General features: G+C 36.8%; 1 protein-coding gene across 3 annotated transcripts; it reads left to right on the plus strand.

Annotated features, from left to right (window-relative positions):
- The first annotated feature begins 2,838 nt into the window (after window positions 1-2,838).
- LOC132610378 (NADH dehydrogenase [ubiquinone] 1 alpha subcomplex subunit 9, mitochondrial) lies at window positions 2,839-16,978 on the plus strand. 3 transcript variants are annotated; one of them, XR_009571130.1, is made up of 13 exons: window positions 2,840-3,034; window positions 3,144-3,240; window positions 4,607-4,671; window positions 4,779-4,864; window positions 5,036-5,120; window positions 5,200-5,270; window positions 8,688-8,819; window positions 15,354-15,469; window positions 15,556-15,679; window positions 15,786-15,854; window positions 16,068-16,188; window positions 16,277-16,469; window positions 16,579-16,978. XR_009571130.1 is itself a non-coding variant. In XM_060324680.1 (12 exons), exons 1-12 carry the CDS (start codon window positions 2,938-2,940, stop codon window positions 16,414-16,416), a joined length of 1,203 nt encoding a protein of 400 aa, XP_060180663.1. In that variant the 5' UTR covers window positions 2,839-2,937; the 3' UTR covers window positions 16,417-16,978. The 3 variants fall into 3 exon arrangements, 1 of the variants encoding a protein (XP_060180663.1); XR_009571131.1 differs by having other exon boundaries at window positions 16,602-16,978; XM_060324680.1 differs by having other exon boundaries at window positions 2,839-3,034; window positions 16,277-16,978.
- The last annotated feature ends 2,920 nt before the right edge of the window (window positions 16,979-19,898 follow it).

The following is a 19,898-nucleotide window of genomic DNA, read 5'->3' on the forward strand; positions in this document are numbered from 1 at the left end:
TTGTCTTGAAATTAATACTTTACTTTAGTTTAATGACTCTTATTCTATCTTTTGAGACCAAACATATAAAGTAATCTAAAAATATCTAAGCCTATTAAATTACGGTCTAATATTACCTCATCATTTTCTTTGTTAGACTTAAAATTTCAACGTGCACCTCCGAGGAAAATAAGGACATTCGTTTGATGCTTGCTAATCTGAATGTGATAGCAACTCTTTAACTAATTTGATTCGAAACTGAAGAATTAGTAGTATTTGCTAAACACTATTTTTAACTGTGACATTTTTTATATTTACAAAAATAGTCATAGAAATCTAGTAGAATTAGACTAAAAGGTTATAAAAGTCCATTTTCTTGAAATTAATACTTTAGTTTAATGACTCTTATTCTATCTTTTAAGACCAAACATATAAAGTAATCTAGAAATACCTAAGCCTATCAAATTATGGTCTAATAATTACCTAATCATTTTCTTTGTTAGACTAAACATTTCAACGTGCACCTCCCATGAAATAAGGACATTGGTTTGATGCTTCCTGATCTGAATATGATAGCAACTCTTTAACTAATTTGATTCGAAATCGAAAATTAGAAGTTGTATTTGCTTTAAACTCTATTTTTAACTGTGACATTTTTTATATTTACCGAAATAGTCACAGAAATTTAGTAGAATTAGACTAAAAGAGTATAAAAGTCGTTCAATATTTAAAGAATATTTTGGTCAACCAATAATTTTTTTTTTATAGAAAAAGCGAATAATTCTCATGGCCAAAGTATTCTTAAAATACAATTTGAATTTTGATGAATTAAACATGTACGTCATTGGTACATTAAAGATAAAAGGGAAGGTTGAATAAAAACTCACTAAATATTAAAAAATTTGAACAAATTAAAAACGAGAGTATGAGATAAATCTAAAGGAGGAAGTATTAGAAATGAACTTCACCCAGTTACCGGGATTTTATTATTATGTTCGTCGTACAACTGACATTTAGTTGTGTAATTTTTTTTTTTTTTTTTGTTAAAGTGAACCTAGATTTTTACATTGGGGTCTATAAATTTTGAGTCCACTTATTTGTGAGACAAATAAACAGCTCATACACTAGTATTAGAAATGAGCTTCACCCCGTTACCGAAATTTTATTATTATGTTCTCGTACAACTGACATTTAGTTGTGTAAATTTTTTATTTTTTTTTGTTAAAGTGAACCTAGATTTTTACATTTGGGTCTAAAAATTTTGAATCCACTTATTTGTGAGACAAATAAGCAGCTCATACACTAATATATTGTGTGTTTACGGTTTGGTGAAAAATTGAACCAAACAGACAACCGAACCAAATAGATTAAAAAAATCGATATTTGATTTGGTTTAGTTTTAAATTAAAAAAAAATGATAATATTTGATTTGGTTTTGGTTCTACTAAAAATAACCAAAAAGAAAACTGAACTAAACTGATAAATTATATACACAAATTCTATAAATATTCATTTATATGATAATAGTAGTTTTTCATTAATAATTATAAATATTTTAGACCTTTTAATCATTAATTTGGTTTTAGTCTACTTATTTCACGTGTAACCATTAAGTATAACTTTTTTTAATGAACAAAATTGTTTGTACTTTGAAAGCTTTTTCACTTATTCTTTTGAATCTAAACTGTGTTGCAAGCAGTCCACCTGGTACAATTTTGGAGAAGAATTTGTCGACTATATTCATTATAGTGCTTCCTCCAGATTATGATATTTGACGCTTAGTGATTTTAAATATAGAAGCATATATAAGTTCAAACTAGTGGAATTGGTTTATGACTGTTGTTCTATAGTTGACATACTTGGAACTGTTTGCATGCACATTAGATTCCTTACTGTCCATGGGGATTTTTATTTCCTAAAATTTTGTGGTAGTTTAAGTTTGTCATCTCATTATTATAAATTAGGAGAAGAATTTAACCAAAAAAAAAAAAGTTAGGAGAAGAAATTAACTCTGTGATGTTGGTAAATATGATCTTTTAATCCAACTATAATAGAAGATTCATATACATTCATCTTGTGATTCACTAAAATACTTAAAAACTATAGTCAAAAGATTAAAAAGATGAAAAAAGAAATTAACTCTGTGGTGTTGCTCGCCGTGTTTATATTTACTTTTTATTTTAAGTACTAATATGCTTGTTATTGTTCTCCGCTGGTATCGAGAATTTGTTGTTCTTAATGCTCATTTGGAGTAGTTGTCACATGTCTATGTTGTTTTACTATTATTAATTTACCATTAACTAGTCATAAACCGAAAAATCAAATCAAACTCATAATTTTTATTTTATTTTGTTTCGTTTGATTTTAGAAATTTAAAAACCGATAAAAGTCTGTGATTAAATTTATACCCTGTTTGATTGACGATATAAATTTTAGGAAAAATTACACTATACATATTCGGAGAAAATATATACATGCTTTAGCCCGTATTTTGAGTGTGTTATCCGATTTGCCCATATTTCTGTTTAAACACCTTTTACACGCTATTATACACTTTTATATAAAGATTGATACATTGTATTTAATGCTTTCTTCAGATATAATACTCTATAATATTGTATAAACTGAAAATATGACTACATAACATGTCAGACTTAATATCTATCTTACCAAATGACCTTCTAAGGGTGAATAATTTTAAAAAAGGCTTAATGCATATGCTAACCTCCTAAATTTGTTTTATTTTTATTTTTTATTTTTTATTTTGACGCATCAAGTAAGTTCATTTCCAATGAGGTTCACCGAATTACTGCGATAGAGGTGTACGGTATTTACCGCTACCGTAATTCAGCAAGTAGTGTATAATTTCTCAATAGCTTCTCAGTACACCTTCTTTTCCCCAATTCCCAAACAGCGCCGATAACCATTCCCCTCTTTCTGTGTGAGCTCGAACGAAAGATGCAGGCCATTACCAGAAAATTAGGGCACAAATCATTGAAACCTTCCCCTGTAATTTCATCTTTCAAGTCCCTCTATCCCCTTTCCGATGATCACTGTATGTAATTCTATTGTATTATCTCCACTCTCATTACGCATTTCTAGGGCAACTGATTTTTTTTTTCATTATTTTATTGATTTGTTTGCCGTTTCTGTTATTATTTCAGATTATGGTTATGTTAATCCCCGATTCGCATCTAACATTGCTACTGGAGGTACGGGACCTCTAGTTCGCAAGGGAACTGGTGGAAGATCATCCGTTAGGTAAATTCCACATTTCATTTTTTTTTTTTTTGGTTTTTAATCTTATTTAGTAGCAGTGTATAGATGACCAACCAGAGGCGAATCTAGGATTTCCAGAACATGGGTGCCCACTTAAAAAAAAATGAAATGTAGAGAGTGGGAATTGGTCCCTAATTCAACCAAGAGTACTATTCAGCCTTTTTGGAGTATGGGTGCCAGTAGTTAATATTATATTAATTCTAGAAAATATGTACATAAAATATCTAGTTTTACTGGGAGACCATGGGTTCATGTGACGTGTAATTTACATGTAAATTCGCCCCTGGTACCAGCTAGTTGAGATAATGGTTTGGTCAAATTGGTACATTTACATTAAGGCCGGGTGTTTGCGAGTGTAGGGATAAGATTAAGATTTGATCTCCAGATTTAGAGAACTACTTGTCTGAGAGTTCATATTATTGAGAATTGGAATAAAAATGGGTGCGAATAGAGCAAAATGGAATAGAGAATTTATATAGCTGCCCTAACTAGTTTGGGATTTGAGGGTAGGGTAGTAGTTATTTTAATCTTATTTCATATTAGTGAATAGATGATACCATCTCGTTGAGATAATGGTTTGGTCGAATCAGTACATTTACGTTAAGGTCGGGTATTTGTCAATGTAGAGATAAGTTTAAGATTTGATCTCTAGATTTAGAGAACTCCTTAACCCTCAAGGGTTGGCCTGGTGGTAATTGGCTTGAGCCTTGGGGCGCTCCCTTTCAAGGTCTCAAGTTCGAAACCCACTGGGTGCAAACAATTTCTGAGGGCCATCGGACTGGGGTAAAACCCTGAATTACCCGTGGTGCACTTGCGGGAAACTCCTTGCCGAGGGCCTGTGCACCCCCGGGATTAGTCGGGGCTCAAAGAGACCCGGACACCCGGTGCTTAATAAAAAAAAAAAAGATTTAGAGAACTCCTTGTCTTAGAAGTCAAATCAACTTATTGAGTTTCGGAATAAAATGGGCCTAAATAGAGAAAAATTCAAATAGAGAATGTAGTTGCCCTAACTAGTTTGGGATTAAGGGTAGGGTATTAGTTGTTTTTATCTTCGACTGTTCCACTAAATTTGATATATAGTTTTCGTTTCTTAATACTGTGAGATTCCATTGAACTTTTGTCATTGTTTTGCTCACTGTGTATGATTCAGGATTTCATGTTCTTTTTTCTTATTGGTTGTTCGGGAGCTTCTGGTGCTTTTTTTTGTGAAAGCCTACATGATGAGTTGTAGCTTTTCTTGTTTTTTTTTTTTTTTTTTTGGTGTGCTGTTTCTTTGTTTCTTTTTGATTTGTGCAATTAGAAGTATGTATTGTTGATTTCATATATTTTTGGATCCATTGTTTGTCAGTGGAATCGTTGCTACAGTCTTTGGAGCTACTGGATTTCTTGGGCGTTATCTTGTGCAACAGCTTGGTAACTTTCTATCACCTTTTTCTTTACTTACAATACAGAAACGTTAAACTAAACTGTTAAAGAGTTCTTAAGGTAATGGTGTGTGTTTTCCCTTTTTTGGCTCTCAGCTAAAATGGGCAGTCAAGTATTGGTTCCTTTCCGTGGATCTGAGGATTCTCCTCGTCATCTCAAGTTAATGGGTGACTTAGGACAGGTATGTGAGCAGCTGTGCTCTCCTGATCGAACTTTTTTTTTTTTTTTTTTGTGATCTGTTTAATTATTACTTTCTGATGTCTTTGAGCTTTGTTTTAAGCAAAAGACATGAGTTATGAAAGCGTTTCTCATTTTTATGGGGTTACTGCCTCTCTTTGTTTATCTTGTCTAGATTGTTCCTATGAAATACAACCCCAGGGATGAAAATTCCGTTAAGGCAGTGATGGCAAAAGCTAATGTTGTGATCAATCTCATTGGTATGCCTTCTAGAATTTTTGATCAGTGGTTGACAAAGATATCTTTGCAACTATTTCAATAAAACTTTATGGTTTCCAGGAAGGGAATATGAGACAAGAAATTACAGTTTTGACGAAGTCAACCACCATATGGCTGAACAGCTTGCAATGGTACGGTCTGCTGTTATATTGCGTTTTGCTGTACTTACATTAGTTGAATATACACTGAAGTAAGCTTTGTCTCAATCCTGAAAATGTCAGCCGGTGCATTGTTTGGGTTAATCTGTTTCATTTTTTTTGATAAGTAAAATATAGTCCAACTTGTCATTTTTTTTTCTTACCCCTCCCCCCAAGAACTCCCCTTTTTGCTCCTTTGGTGACTCGAACCCACAACCTTTGGGTTGGAGGTGGAGGGTGCTTATCCTCTGAGCAACCCCTTGTGTCACGTGTCAACTTGTGATTTATAATACTTGAAGACAATCTAAAATTAACACATAAAGTTATTACAATTTATTCCGTGGTTTTCCGAGGGTGGTATCATGTGTTTCTCTTTATAGAACATGTGGTTCTCAGTGCTGTTTGTCTTACCTTGAACTTCGGTTTTACTCGGAGAGCCCTCTTTTCTTCTGTTTGTTGACAATGTTTCTCTCCCCCAACTCTTTTTTGAAATTGTGCATCTAACAGACTCAAAAAGACTAACTTCCTTGTGAATGCGTGTGCAGACTGACAATGTGTTTACCTATCTGCTTTTCTGACTCTAGTTTGTGCACTTTGTGGAAAATGAGCTTTCAACCTAGCCAAGAACATGAATTTTCATTAAGTTACATTAAATTGTGGGGGTGTGGGGGGGGGGGGGGGGAGGGGTGTGATTACATAATCATAGAAGTACTCTGGGGATGATAAGATTAATTGTGATTTGGCCATGAGGATGAAATAACTGATTTTGCTTTCCTCCTTTATGGATGTGCATATTTTAGGCGGTCCACTTTGTGTCTAAGACCAAACCAATGTCCACTTTGTGCCTAAGACTAAGACCAAGACCAGACCAATTATAATAGTTTTGGATTTTAATACCAAAACCAGACCAAGAGTGTTAAAACATGTGGTCTTGGTAAGGTTGATTCGGTTTATAAGTTTTTAGAAAATATATTTCTCTAATAATATTACATCTTATTTGGAAGTGATTTTCGAGCCAAAAAATTAGGGACCAAGAAAACTAAAAGAAATATGTTAACCAAATTACTAAGAACATAATTTTGAATATAAAGATGATTTACTTTATAATGGAAGACGCTTTATAAGTACAACCAAAATATGACAATTAAAAACTGTGTAAGAAACGCACCCAAGGGTGTGACCTAGTGGTCAATGAAGTGGGTTGAGAACTATGAGGTCTCAGGTTCGAATCCTAGCGGAGACAAAAAACACTAGGTGATTTCTTCCCATCTCTCTAAGTCTTGGTGGATAGAGTTACCCAATACATGTGCTGGTGAGAGCTAGCGGGTACCCCGTGGAATTAGCTGAGGTGCGCAGAAGTTGGCTCTGACACGGACACGACGGTTACCATAAAAAAGAGTAAAACAAATTCCTCCAACTATGGAAACATTCAGAACCTAAAGTAAAAATCAGGATGTACTGTCTTAGTGTTTTTTTTTTTTTTTTTGTTCAATTAGATAAACATATTTTCATTCATAAACATGGCCAAAAAACTGGCCGTATATAAGGGGTATACCAAAAGGTAAAGAATCTAAAACTGATTTTCTACAAGCTCCACCCAATCTCTATACAATTGGGAACTCTATGGGTGCACTAAAAGAAAATAAGGGATCGAAGGCAACTCGTTAATTGAGAAAAGCTCGACTCCTTAATTAGCGTTTTCTTTTTTTTGGTGTAAACAGAACTTATGGGGAAAAGTTGGGAATTTGGCAGAGTTAATTGGCAATGTTTATGTTTTTGTTTAGAACAGAATCCCTCTATACTTTTGTTTGTAAAGTTCACAGGTCAGTAGGTTTTTGGTTTTGAGCTTTACTATTTATATAAAATATTACCTTTCTCAAAAAAAAAAAAAAAAAAGGTAATGCCAAAATTTTAAAATTGTGAAGAATAATATTTTTTCAACCAGTACAAGCGTGCCTAGTGGTCAATGAAGTGGGTTGTGTACCATGGCGTCTCAAGTTCAAATCTTGGTGAAAGCAAAACCACTAGGTGTTTTCTTCCGATTTGTCCAAGCATTGGTGGACAGAGTTACTTAGCACCTGGAAGGAGGTAGCAGGTACCCTGTGGAATTAGTCGAGGTGCGTGCAAGCTGGCTTTGACGCCACGATTATTAGAAAAAACATAAATGCTCCATAATTATATCATCTCATGAAGATAATTGTTTGGTATTATCCTTTCATAATTATTTATTATATAACAATGAAACTAAGGACAATTTGTAAGAAATTTATACAAAAAATTTGTTTATCATTTCATTTTCAAGACCAGACCAACTAATTTTAAAAAAATTCCAGTTCAATGGGATTTGGTTGGTTTTTGAAAATGATTTGCCACCCTTTATAATTTTATAAACAGAGCACAAAGATTGTGTCAAAAGGCGCATACACACCTCAGTTCCTTTACAAGTTGTCACCCTTTTACCTGCAATATTTTTGGTTAGAGTAGAGGAGGCGTGAGTAATATCCTATGTACGATGAGGAAGTAAACAAAGGAAAAGAAGAAAATGTAAGGGTTGCATATGCCTTTCAGCCCCTTCAACTTCTAACCCCTTTAAAATAAATCACATTTACTTTGCTTCTGGTTGTACCAAACAACACAAGTATGAAAGATTAAGAGCCTGTTTGGATTGGCTTATTTTAGGTGCTTTTAATCACTTATTTTTAAGCCAAAATAACAAAAATAAGCCAAAATGCGCTCTAAATGCTTTACCTGTAAGTAAACTAACCAGTCCCTTGCCTCACCCCCTTCTTTACCAAGTACCAACCATAGAATAATTTTAATGTACCATTTTAAAAAAATGTTGAATATCATCATCATTTGCAAATCCCAGCATATGTTGTAATCTTACACACCTTAGGGTACAAATTAAAAGGTGTGCTAGTTTTTTCATGGCACCGTAAATGGGCTGGAGAGTGGAGAGTATGGGCTTCTCTTAGAATTATATGTCTGCATCATTCTCTTGCCACCGTTGTGACCAACCAGTGGTAGTGGTGAAATATTTTAGCTTCCATTTTCACATCAAATGGTGTAGGTATTCTATTTGTCTGTCAGCTTTGTTTCTATAGTATGTTGCTTTGAAGTTTGGATCAAAGAAGAATGGTTAAGACATAACATATAGTATGGTTTAAAGTACTGGCAGTGATAAAACAAGAAAATTACTTGAGTATGATTCTGATTGCATTCAATGATCTGCAACATTGACCTTCATCTGCTCTGTCTTTTGAAGTAGTTTGTGACGATTATTTTGTCTACAGGAATATGTACTTTGTATGTCTGCAATGTTTCTTGTTGCATATAATGATCTGCGATACTCATTGAAGTCGTTAAGAACGGTATTTTGTCTGTACTAATATGTAATTCCTATGTTGGCAGATTGCCAAAGAGCACGGTGGTATCATGAGATTTATTCAAGTTTCTTGCTTGGGGGCATCTCCTGCATCCTCATCTAGAATGCTCAGAGCCAAAGCTGCAGGGGAAGAAGCTATTACACGCGAACTTCCTGAGGTGAAACATATTATATTAATCTATTACCCGCACTTTCCATGCTGAAATTATGTTCTTAGACCCCCCCCCCCCCCCCCCCCCCCCCCCCACCACCACCCACACACAGAAAAAAAAAAAGGAAGGAAAAAAGAGAAGCATGTATTTTCCTGGCAGTGTTGTTATAGAGGCTCGGTTGAGGCGCATTTAATTCAGTTAAAGCCTGTCTTTAGGAAGGCAGTCCTAGACAACAGACATAGTTAATAGACTGACACATTAATTGTTGAAAGAACATAGACTTTTTAGTTCTAAGGAATTAAATAATGAAAATAGTATATTAGAACACTAGTTCCAAAAATCACAAACTACATCTTTTCATCTAATAAGAAATTTTAAATGGGATTTTTCTTGAGAGTGGCAAGAGTAGAAATTTAGTTATTATTTCGGCCCAATAGTTATTGTCTCTGTTTGTAGTTATCTTTCTTTGTTCTGTGTCTGTATGTGTGTATACACGTCTTAATTTTTCTTCTCTACAAACTTTTTTCGCCTATGATACTCTGCTCCAAGGGCAAACTTATCATTAATATATGTATATTTTTTTTTTTGAGAACTGGTACAGCAAACTTATCATTAATATTACTTCCTACTTCCCATTTCGACACCATGAGGCGCAGGGGAAAGAAAGGACTCAGAATTGCAGTAAATGATATGAAATAATAGAATGAAATCAGAACTGCAAGGCAATTTCTGTAAAGAAAAAGAATTCCATGAGCAGCATAACTAAGATCACAACAATTACAACAGAAAAAGATTTCAGAAAAAAATTCTAATTGAATTATGGAAAGGATAAGAAATTGTAGATCTCAGAGCAGGAAGGGAAATGGAGAATGAGGAGGAAAATTATTTGGAAGAAGCTCCAGTTGTATACTGGGAAATCTTCCCACCACATATATAAAAGTATCACTGTATCAGAAAAGGAGTTGGAAGATTTTTTTTTTCTTCTGATTATATATGTGCAGGTAAAAAACATTTCCCCTTTTGCTTATCAGACAAAAAAGGAAAATGTCTACTTACCGTTTCTCAAAAAAAAAAAAAAAAAAAAGGGAAAGAAAGAAGGGAAAATGTCATATCCCTTGTTTAGCGGGTGGCAAACTGGCAATGCAATATCCTATGATCCTGCTAAGTTTTATTTATCCTTCTCCTTTCCTGATCTCTTAAGAACCAATTTGATATGAAGTGTAACAAGGTCATACCAAATAAATTCTAGTCTGGCCTAATCTGAAGTATTATCGATTAGCAAAGTAATGTATTACAACAACAACAACAACCCAGTGAAATCCCACACCGTGGGATCTGGGGAGGGTAGAATGTACGCAGACCTGACTCCTACCAAGGTAGGACGGCTGTTTCCGAAAGACTCTCGGCTCAATAGAAAGCATAAAAGAGGTCAGATAAGGCCAAGAAAATTCAAAGCGATATGGAAATGAAAATAACGAAAGCGACTAAGCCACGATGAAGCAGTTTGCAAAGGGGCAGTGGCTATCACAGATAAAATAAGATAACCAAAGTACAGAATAACAGATAGTAGCAGAAATCAAAGCATAAGAACTTATATCGCGATAATGTGACTACTAATATGAAAGGATAAACGATACTATCTACTAGCCTTCTACCTTAATCTGAGTCCTCCATATCCTCCTATCTAAGGTCATGTCCTCGGTAAGCTTTAACTGCGTTGTCCTATCTAATCACCTCTCCCCAATACTTCTTCGGCCTACCCCTACCTCTTCTGAAATCATCCATGGCCAACCTCTCACACCTCCGCATTGGGGCATCTGTGTCTCTCATCTTCACATGTCCAAACCATCTCAGTCTCGCTTCCTGCATCTTGTCTTCCACCAAGGCCACTCCCACCTTGTCCGGGTAGCCTCATTCCTTATCCTGTCACTCCTGGTGTGCCCACACATCCATCTCAACATTCTCATCTCGGCAACTTTCATCTTTTGAACGTGGGAGATCTTAATTAGCGAACACTCCACCCCATACAACATAGTCGGTTTAACCACCACTTTGTAGAACTTGCCCTTAAGTTGTGGTGGCACCTTCTTATCACATAGCACTCCGGAAGCGAGCCTCCATTTCATCTACCCTGCCCCAATACGATGTGTGACATCATCGTTAATCTCCCCACTGCCTTGCATAATAGACCCAAGATACTTGAAATTACTTTTCTTCTGGATGACCTGGGTACCAAGCCTCACTTCCACGCCAGCCTCTTGAGGTGCTTCACTGAACTTGCACTCCAAGTACTCTGTCTTGGTCCTACTCAGCTTGAACCCTTTGGACTCCAGAGTCTGTCGCCAATCCTCCAGCTTAGCGTTAACTCCGCTACGAGTCTCGTCGATTAGGATTATGTCATCCGCGAAAAGCATACACCATGGCATCTCACCTTGAATATGCCGCGTCAATTCATCCATCACCAAGGCAAATAAAAACAGACTAAGAGCTGATCCTTGATGCAACCCCATCACAATTGGGAAGTGCTCTGAGTCTCCTCCTACTGTCCTTACCCTGATCTTGGCTCCCTCATACATGTCCTTGATCACCCTAATGTACGCCACAGGTACACCTTTAGCCTCCAAGCATCTCCATAGGATCTCCCTTGAGACTTTGTCGTAAGCCTTTTCTAGGTCGATGAATACCATGTGTAAGTCCCTCATCCTCTCCCTATACTGCTCCATCAGTCTCCTTACAAGATGGATGGCTTCTGTAGTTGAGCGTTCCGGCATGAATCCAAACTGGTTCTCTGAAATAGATATGCCCCTCCTCACCCTCATCTCCACCACCCTTTCCCACACTTTCATAGTATGGCTTAGCAGCTTGATACCTTTATAGTTGTTGCAACTCTGGATATCGCCCTTGTTCTTGTATAGAGGGATCATTACACTCGACCTCCATTCTTCGTGCATCATTGCCGTCTTAAAGATGACATTAAACATCCTAGTCAGCCACTCCAAACCTGCCGAGCCCGCAATCTTCCAAAACTCTCCAGGAATCTCGTCAGGTCCGGTCGCTCTTCCCTTGCGCATCTTACGAACAACACCCTTAACCTCCTCAACCTTAATACTTCTGCAATACCCAAAATTGTGACGCCTCCCTGTATGTTCTAAATCTCCCAACACAATGTCCCTGTCCCCTTCTTCATTCAAGAGTTTGTGGAAATATGACTGCCATCTCCGTCTAATGTGAGCCTCTTCCACCAATACTTTGCCATGCTCGTCCTTAATGCACTTCACTTGATCCACATCACGTGCCTTCCTCTCCCTCGCCTTGGCTAGCCTGAACAATTTCTTATCCCCGCTTTTTTCCTATAGTTCAGCATAAAGGCGTTCAAAGCTGTCGTTTTTGCCATCGAAACCGCCAACTTCGCCTCCTTCCTCGCCATCTTATAAAGTTCCCTATTCGTCCACTTCTCTACCTCATCCTTGCTTTCTATCAACTTCTCATACGCCACCTTCTTAGCTTCCACCTTCCTTTGCACTTCTCCATTCCACCACCAATTCCCTCGATCGACTACCTGTCGAGACCCCCAGCACTTCCCTAGCTACTACCCTAATGCAACTAGCCGTTCTATCCCACATACTGGTCGCATCCCCACTACTATCCCAAGCCCCCACAGCCTGCAATTTCTCTCCCATCTCCAAGGCACTAGTCATGGTCAAACTCCCCCATCTGATCCTAGGCCGATCACCCACTACCCTCTTCTTTCTCGTCATCTTGATCCCTAAATCCATCACCAAGAGTTTATGTCGGGTTGTAAGGTTGTCGCTCGGGATGACCTTACAGTCTTTGCACAGACCTTTATCATCCTTCCTAAGGAGTAAAAAGTCTATCTGAGTCTTAGCCACCGAACTACGGAAGGTTACCAAGTGCTCCTCCTTCTTTGGGAAACTCGAATTGGCTATCACCAACCCAAAAGCTCTTGCGAAATCCAAAAGTGCGACTTCTCCTCCAATCCTGTCCCCGAAATAGGCCCGATGTGCCCATTGAAATCACCTCCCAAGAATAGCTTCTCAGAAGGCGGTATGCCTCCCACTAACTCGTCCAAATCCTCCCAAAAGCGCCTCTTCTCCTCCTCGCCTAAGCCCGCTTGCGGCGCATACACACTAATGATGTTCAAAGTGAGCCCTTCAACGACCATCTTAATCGACATCATCCTATCAGTGATCCTCCTAACCTCTACCACCTGATCCCTTAATTCACTATCTACTAAAATGCCTACCCCATTCCTATAGTTCGACCTACCAGAGAACCAAAGCTTATACCCGTCTACCTCCTTAGCTTTAGGACCTACCCATTTGGTCTCTTGGACACAAGCTATATTAATCTTCCTTTTCTTAAGAATCTTAACTAACTCTATGGATTTCTCCGTTAACGTCCCAATGTTCCAAGAACCTACTCTCAGCCTAGACGCTCCTCTAACCCACTTACCACTCCTAACCCTCGCCCCCCTCTCCGGACGAGAACATGACCCTAGTCTACCATCAATAACCAAAGCCACGAAAGCTAGTATGAACTCATAAATTATTGAAAGGACTTCAATTAGCAAAATATAACTACAGGTGTATGGGCAAAGAATGGATACAAGCAACCGGAGGTACCAACTCCAGTTGAACCGAACCTGTTCGCCGTCGAAAAACACTGTTCAAGGCCGGAGTTACTGTTCAAGGCCGGAACAGTGACCGTTCAAGGCCGGAACAGTGACCGTACAGTGACCGTTATATGATACAGTAATTAATTTGGTAAATTAAAGGTACAGGAAGACCAATATTGAACAATTCTAGCAAAGTAATGTATTATTGATGTAAAAAGAATAACATAAAGGAAATGCTGTTAACAGATACATCCAAAAGGTAGCAAGGACATCACAAAATGTGGTGTAGGGAACTAATGAAGTCAATTGTGGTGTCCGTCTAACAAATTTTCCGTACCCATATTACACCAAAAACTAAGCAGGGATATAAGATTTAGTTTAAGCTCAGCTACCCTGCCCTTATCTTTAGAAACTCGAGCATCTTTTTTCTTCCAAATCACCCACCATACAGCTGCGGGGATGGAGTTCCATGTTTTGGAAGAAGGTTTGGTCAGTCCTTTTTTATGCCAAGCTAGGAAGAAATCTAAGGTAGCTCTTAGTATGCCACCACCGGATGCCCCAGATATTAAAAAGAAACTCCAGATGTTGGAGGAGATCCTGGAATAGAGGAATAGATGGTGAACATCCTCTTCTTCATTTCAACAAAGAGAGCACCTGTTACATAACTGGTAGTCCCTCTTTTGTAGATTATCAAGTCTGAGGGAGTTGCCATGAGCAGCAACCCATGTGAACATTTCACCTTGTAAGGGGCATAGTTCTCTTCGTAAAAAAAGCGGCATAGTTCTCTGAGATTGTTTTTGAAGGCCATGGAGCCGTGCCTTGGAGTGAAGAATTGATGGTGATGTAGCAAGGTCCCTTTAGGGTGGTGCTTCCATAAGATGCTACCTGGAAATTATGCAAGTGCAGGGGAATTATTGAGAAGAACTTGCAGCTGCATGTAATCCTCCAGCTCTTAATCATTGAGGTTTCTTCTTTAGATGAATGAACCGTCCCTGGTCCAACTTGAAATCACCGCGTGTATGTCGGATCCTCTAAAAGCTATGCATTTTTGGAGGATCCGGCACGGGTGCGGCAATATTTTGGGAGGGTCCGAACAACACATAGAGCACAAAAGAATGAAGTAAACTAGAAGAATGACACAAAGTTTGTGTACAAGATATCTACAGAAGGGTAGGTCATACAACTATATGGTTCAATACAAAAATCATCTATACTCATTGGAATGTCGTAAGTTCTCCAAAAGTTGAAAAAGAAAATAAATCTGTTCTGCTAATATGTACAAAATGTTGGGCTATATGCATACGAGGAATAGCCTCTTTCCTTGTAGTTTCTTTTTGTTACACCCACTAGGTTTCAATTTGTATAGAAGATTCGGTGTTTGGTTTAGTTCTCTACTTTTCGGTATACTTCTTCAGTACGGGATTCTTCTTAAATCAATGGAATTATTTGCTTCATATAAAAAGGTACAAAAAGTTAAAAACGGCTCAACTCCCTTGCACAAACTCCTGTTTATCTCCTTCCATATTGTCACTAGAGTGCTAAAGAAGTTACTTCCCATGCTTTACTTCTGTGTCTATTCCTTCTGAAGTTCGGCCTTGCCAATAAGTCCTTAGCAGTGCCTGAAACCCAACATGTTTCGAGTATATCCCACACCTTGAGCGATAACTGATACGCAACTGGGCCATGTGATATTAGGTATATATCTTTATGTTCATTTACATTAACTTTTTCTGGTTAGATTTGCTTCAGCAAACCACTTAGAAACTGGAAGCTTAATCTGTAGGGATATCTTGTGTTGCTTCGTTAAGTTCGATTTCTTCGAGCTATGATATGCTTACTACAATCTCAAGTGTTATAAATTATGTTCTATGGATAAAGTTGCTGATCTGCTCACTCATCTTCAGGCGACCATAATGCGACCAGCAGTGATGATCGGAACAGAAGATAGAATTCTGAATCCATGGGCATTCTTCGCAAAGAAATATGGTTTTCTCCCTCTAGTCGGAGGTGGTTCAACAAAGTATGTCTCTAAACAATTTATTCTGTCATTTTAGTTGAAAATTAATGGAGCTTGTTCTGCTCATGTTTTTACGAGTGCTTTTGCAGAATTCAACCTGTATACGTTGCTGATGTTGCTGCTGCAATTGTTGCTTCTTTGAAAGACAATGGCACCAGCCTGGGAAAAGTTTATGAACTTGGTGGCCCAGATATTTACACTATGCATGACTTGGTCTGCTCACTTGTCCTCTTTTCTTACTGCTTCTCCCGTTCTTTAGTATCTCGTCCTTTAAGATTAAATTGTTTAATTGTGTTCTGCTGATCATATTTTGCAACAGGCAGAACTCATGTTTGATATGATCCGTGAATGGCCACACTATGTGAATGTTCCTTTACCTATTGCTAAGGCAAGTGTTTATATGGATGGTTTCCCTATGGCTCAATAACAGCTATTCATCGCTATTTATTTTCTCTAACCAAGTTTTGGAACACCTTTGCTTCTGTATTTACTTATATGTGTCCTTGTTCTGTCATTGCTGACAGTTCAGGATAGTATAGGGATCCTTGCAGATGAAACTTGTTTTACGTATTTACATTTTGGAGTTGAATTTTGATTTCAGGCTATTGCATCTCCTCGAGACTTTTTGCTTAACAAAGTACCAGCTCCAATGCCTGTCCCTACGATATTTAATCTGGATGCAATTAAAGCCTTTGCCACGGACAACATTGTGTCAAAAGATGGTTTGCCTCGTCTTATTTAATGTTTGATATTCTGTTGGCCATCTCATACATACACATCCTCAACTTTCAATTTGTGGTTATTTTGCAGCTTTGACTTTTGAAGATCTAGGGCTTGCGCCACACAAGGTGAAGGGATATCCGGTTGAATTTCTTATCCAGTATCGTAAAGGTGGACCAAATTATGGATCAACAGTTAGTGAAAGAATGTCTCCTGAATCTTATCCATGATTTTTTGGTTAAGCATGGACACAGTTTGGATCTTATTTGAAAGATTGGTGCAGGTAGTTGCTTCCATAATTTCCTATGTTACAAGTTCCTTCCTCATCTGAGAAATGTATATTTTAGCTGTCGGTTGTAGACATTTTATTGAGCAATATACTTGGTCACCAGTTAATTTCAGCTTCTTTTACAAGATTTCTGGAGTACAGCCGCGTTCAGCCAGACAAACAGGAAAAATAAATTCGAAGGGAATTTTTCAGCAAATGAATGTTGTGTAATGCTGAGACCTATACTCCTTTTCCGGAGGAGTTGACTATAATTTAGGTGCTTTTTGTGTCATTGTCTCAACGAGACCATTGTATTTTCTGTCAGAGTTTACTTCTCTGTTCTCCCTTTTGTATTTCACCCGAGTAGCAACCAAGAAAAAGTGGAACATGATTGTAGTGTCAGGGGAACAAAGATTATTTCAGTCCGTTCCTTCTAACCAACTTTAATGTTACAGTGCTTCTATTTGGTTCAAATATTTCGTGCAAGTCTCCTAAAATTAAGGAATAAAATGCACATTAATCCATATTTGCTTATAGGACTTATTTTTTTCACCCCTTGACATTGCCAGTGATGTCTTTCTGGTTTACAGCCATTTTTTCAATGGTATTTTGTTATTGCGTCTTATGTGTTTAGCAACTAATGGTTTATATGTGAACGTCAGGTACATAATTTCTACCTTTAGCCTGTAGTCTCAATTTTCATCGGATGGTTGAGTCCTGAAAGAAAGTAGTCATAGTGTGTTAATCAAGTTATCCCAAAGGAGTATATGCTTTTCTTGTAGATGCAGTTAACTACTTTGCAATTCATAATTTGATATAAAATAGTCTGAGTGAGCACTTGCTTCTGCAAATTAGAGACATTTACTACCTCTCCCATTCAGTGAAAAATCTCTTCATGTCACCGGAAGGCGGATTTGAACATGTCAAATTGGAAGGAAGAAATGTGGGTGCATCAATGATCGCACGCCGTGGTGGTTGTTCCAGTGAATCACCTGATTGTTGCTGCATAAACATCTACATTAGCAACAACATTCAGGGGGTCAACAACTCCATCCTGGTTGGTAGCAAGGTGAAGATGGGAGATCCAGGTGTATCCTTTTCCATGAAAGATGTGAAAGTTCATAGAGGGTTTCGACAGGGCAAGAGGGGGCCCAAGAAGATAAAGGGTACACATCTACAATTTTGTTCCATGTTGCTAGTCGCATTTGTTGCATTTTTGTTTATAGTGCCATATGTTTAGCCATGTGATCCATCCTCTTGCTGGTTTGAGGAGTGTCGGGAGGGTCTAGATCTAAGGTGGTTTTGTGGATTTAATTTAAGTTTTTACTTTCTGACTCAGACTATATATTTATTGTATATATACACATTTGATATATACATATCAGATTACGCTAACTCACCAACTCATCACTTGTCGGTCTCTTAGGTGGTACTGAAAATCAATCTACAATAAGGCTATATTTGGTATGAAGGTAATGCTCTCCATAAAAAATGTTTTTCCGGAAAACAAGTGAGTTTCTTACTTATTTTTAGTGTTTGGAAAAGAAGCAAAAAAATATTATCTCAAGAGCATTTATTTGTAATAATTCCATTAAGAAAGCCAGTTTTCTCATTTTTAAGGAATTTGTTTTCGTAGATAAAATATTTTCAAAAACATTTGACCAACCAAACACACCCTAAAAGCTTTTTCAGTTACCATGTGGTTTTGGTTATAATAGGATCTGGTTTCAGTCTCTTTCGTTGCGCTGAAACTTGAAACATGCAGAAGACAGAAGTTGTTTCAATAGAGCTAATAGGTAATGGAATCATCTAGGGGGAAGGAGTACGTGTAATGTGTGCGTTTTGTGATAATAATACGTGGCTCATATTATCAGATGAATCCAAAAATTTCGATACAAGAGAGGGAAAGAAAAGACAAGGGTTGGGTGTGGGGAGGAACAGTGGCTCATGAAAGCACATGTTGCTTTTCAAAAATTACATATTCATACAAGTAGTTCAATCAAATTCAATATTGTAAAGATCTAGTAATAGACAATACTATTTCACAGCCACAAAACTGAAAATCTTACGTATTAAAGTCTGCTTAATGTCGGTAGTGCAGCAAACACGAATATTTTTTAATTCATACATCAAGGGTTCGTTTGGTTGCCGTTAGGACGACATTATTCATGTATTAAAATTAGCATAGATACAAAATTTACTAGCTTTTTAGTTTTGTTGTATAAATTTCAGTACAATAATAACAAGTCCACATAAATAAAATATGTAAAAGTCATGAGTCAAGTTATGCAGAATTATTTTATGTAGGATAAACGATAAAATAGCTAAATCGTACATAAGTAATTCTTATATAATATATTTTTGTATAACTAATCTCTGCATTATTAATATCTATATAACTTTAACCAGCAAACGCCCAACCTCTTTGTTACGTGAGATTGAGACAAGGCCACAAAAAATAAATAAAAAGAAGAAAGGTGACCACTATACTAGTCTTTCTCAATGTCCCCATGACAAGTAGGTGCGTGATTCTTAACGTCCATAAAGGAAAATTGGCCCACATGACTACACACCCATGTGTATAAAGCTCTTCCTAGCTAATTCAATGTCCACAACAACATCCACCCTCCTTTATTACTCCATAACCCCATTATTTGTATGGCCATTAACATAGTGTAATTTAGGACTTAATGTTTATGAGCTATGAAGTTTATTATATGTATACACTCAGTAGTTTTCTGAGCAAATATATAGGATTGATCAAAATTATTAAGTTCTGCTGCACCTTACTTCTAATGTTAGCTCCGCTTCTAATCATTAAATCATACTGTATCAGTCACTCATGTCGATGGACACTAATAAATGCAGCATTTACATGACGCGAAACATAGATATACATGCAAAAATTATTAAAATTTAATAAATGATATTGTATCTGAAGTCATAATTTTATGAGTACAATTAATTTGGTGCTAATATTTTAAAAGTCGAATGCATCAACTTTAAATCCTGAATGCACCTGATAACATGATACATGATGAAGATGAACTATTAAGTTGAAAGTGTGATTTGTTTGACAGTTATTAAGCTGAAAAATATACGACATGTGTCTTCTATATATTCTTTGGTTGATAATTTGATATGCAATTTTCACTTAGATATTACTTAATTATAGTAAATTTATATAATTTGATGTTACATCACGTGCATTAAGTTGTTTTCCGGTTAAAATATCAGCTTTCAAATGTTGTCAAAATAAGGCATTTCAACCTGATTAATTACAGTCGTATTCAATACTTCGTTCCTTGATTAATAACAATATTTTATACTTTATTTTCTTCAAAAGCAGTCAACTTTTGACATTGACCAAGTATTAATTAATAAGCACGTCACTAAACAAGCAATTAATTAAATAATCCTTTGAGGGACATCCGATAAGGTAAA

The sequence above is a fragment of the Lycium barbarum genome, chromosome 9 (assembly GCF_019175385.1).
Source record: "Lycium barbarum isolate Lr01 chromosome 9, ASM1917538v2, whole genome shotgun sequence".
Lineage (NCBI taxonomy): Eukaryota > Viridiplantae > Streptophyta > Magnoliopsida > Solanales > Solanaceae > Lycium > Lycium barbarum.

Excerpts from the sequence above, each read along its gene's own strand:
- LOC132610378 (XM_060324680.1), top strand. The coding sequence starts at position 2,938 with ATGCAGGCCATTACCAGAAAATTAGGGCACAAATCATTGAAACCTTCC. Across the intron at positions 15,470-15,555 it reads GTCGGAGGTGGTTCAACAAA|AATTCAACCTGTATACGTTG; the intron begins GTATGTCTCTAA and ends GTGCTTTTGCAG. Across the intron at positions 16,189-16,276 it reads CAACATTGTGTCAAAAGATG|CTTTGACTTTTGAAGATCTA; the intron begins GTTTGCCTCGTC and ends GTTATTTTGCAG.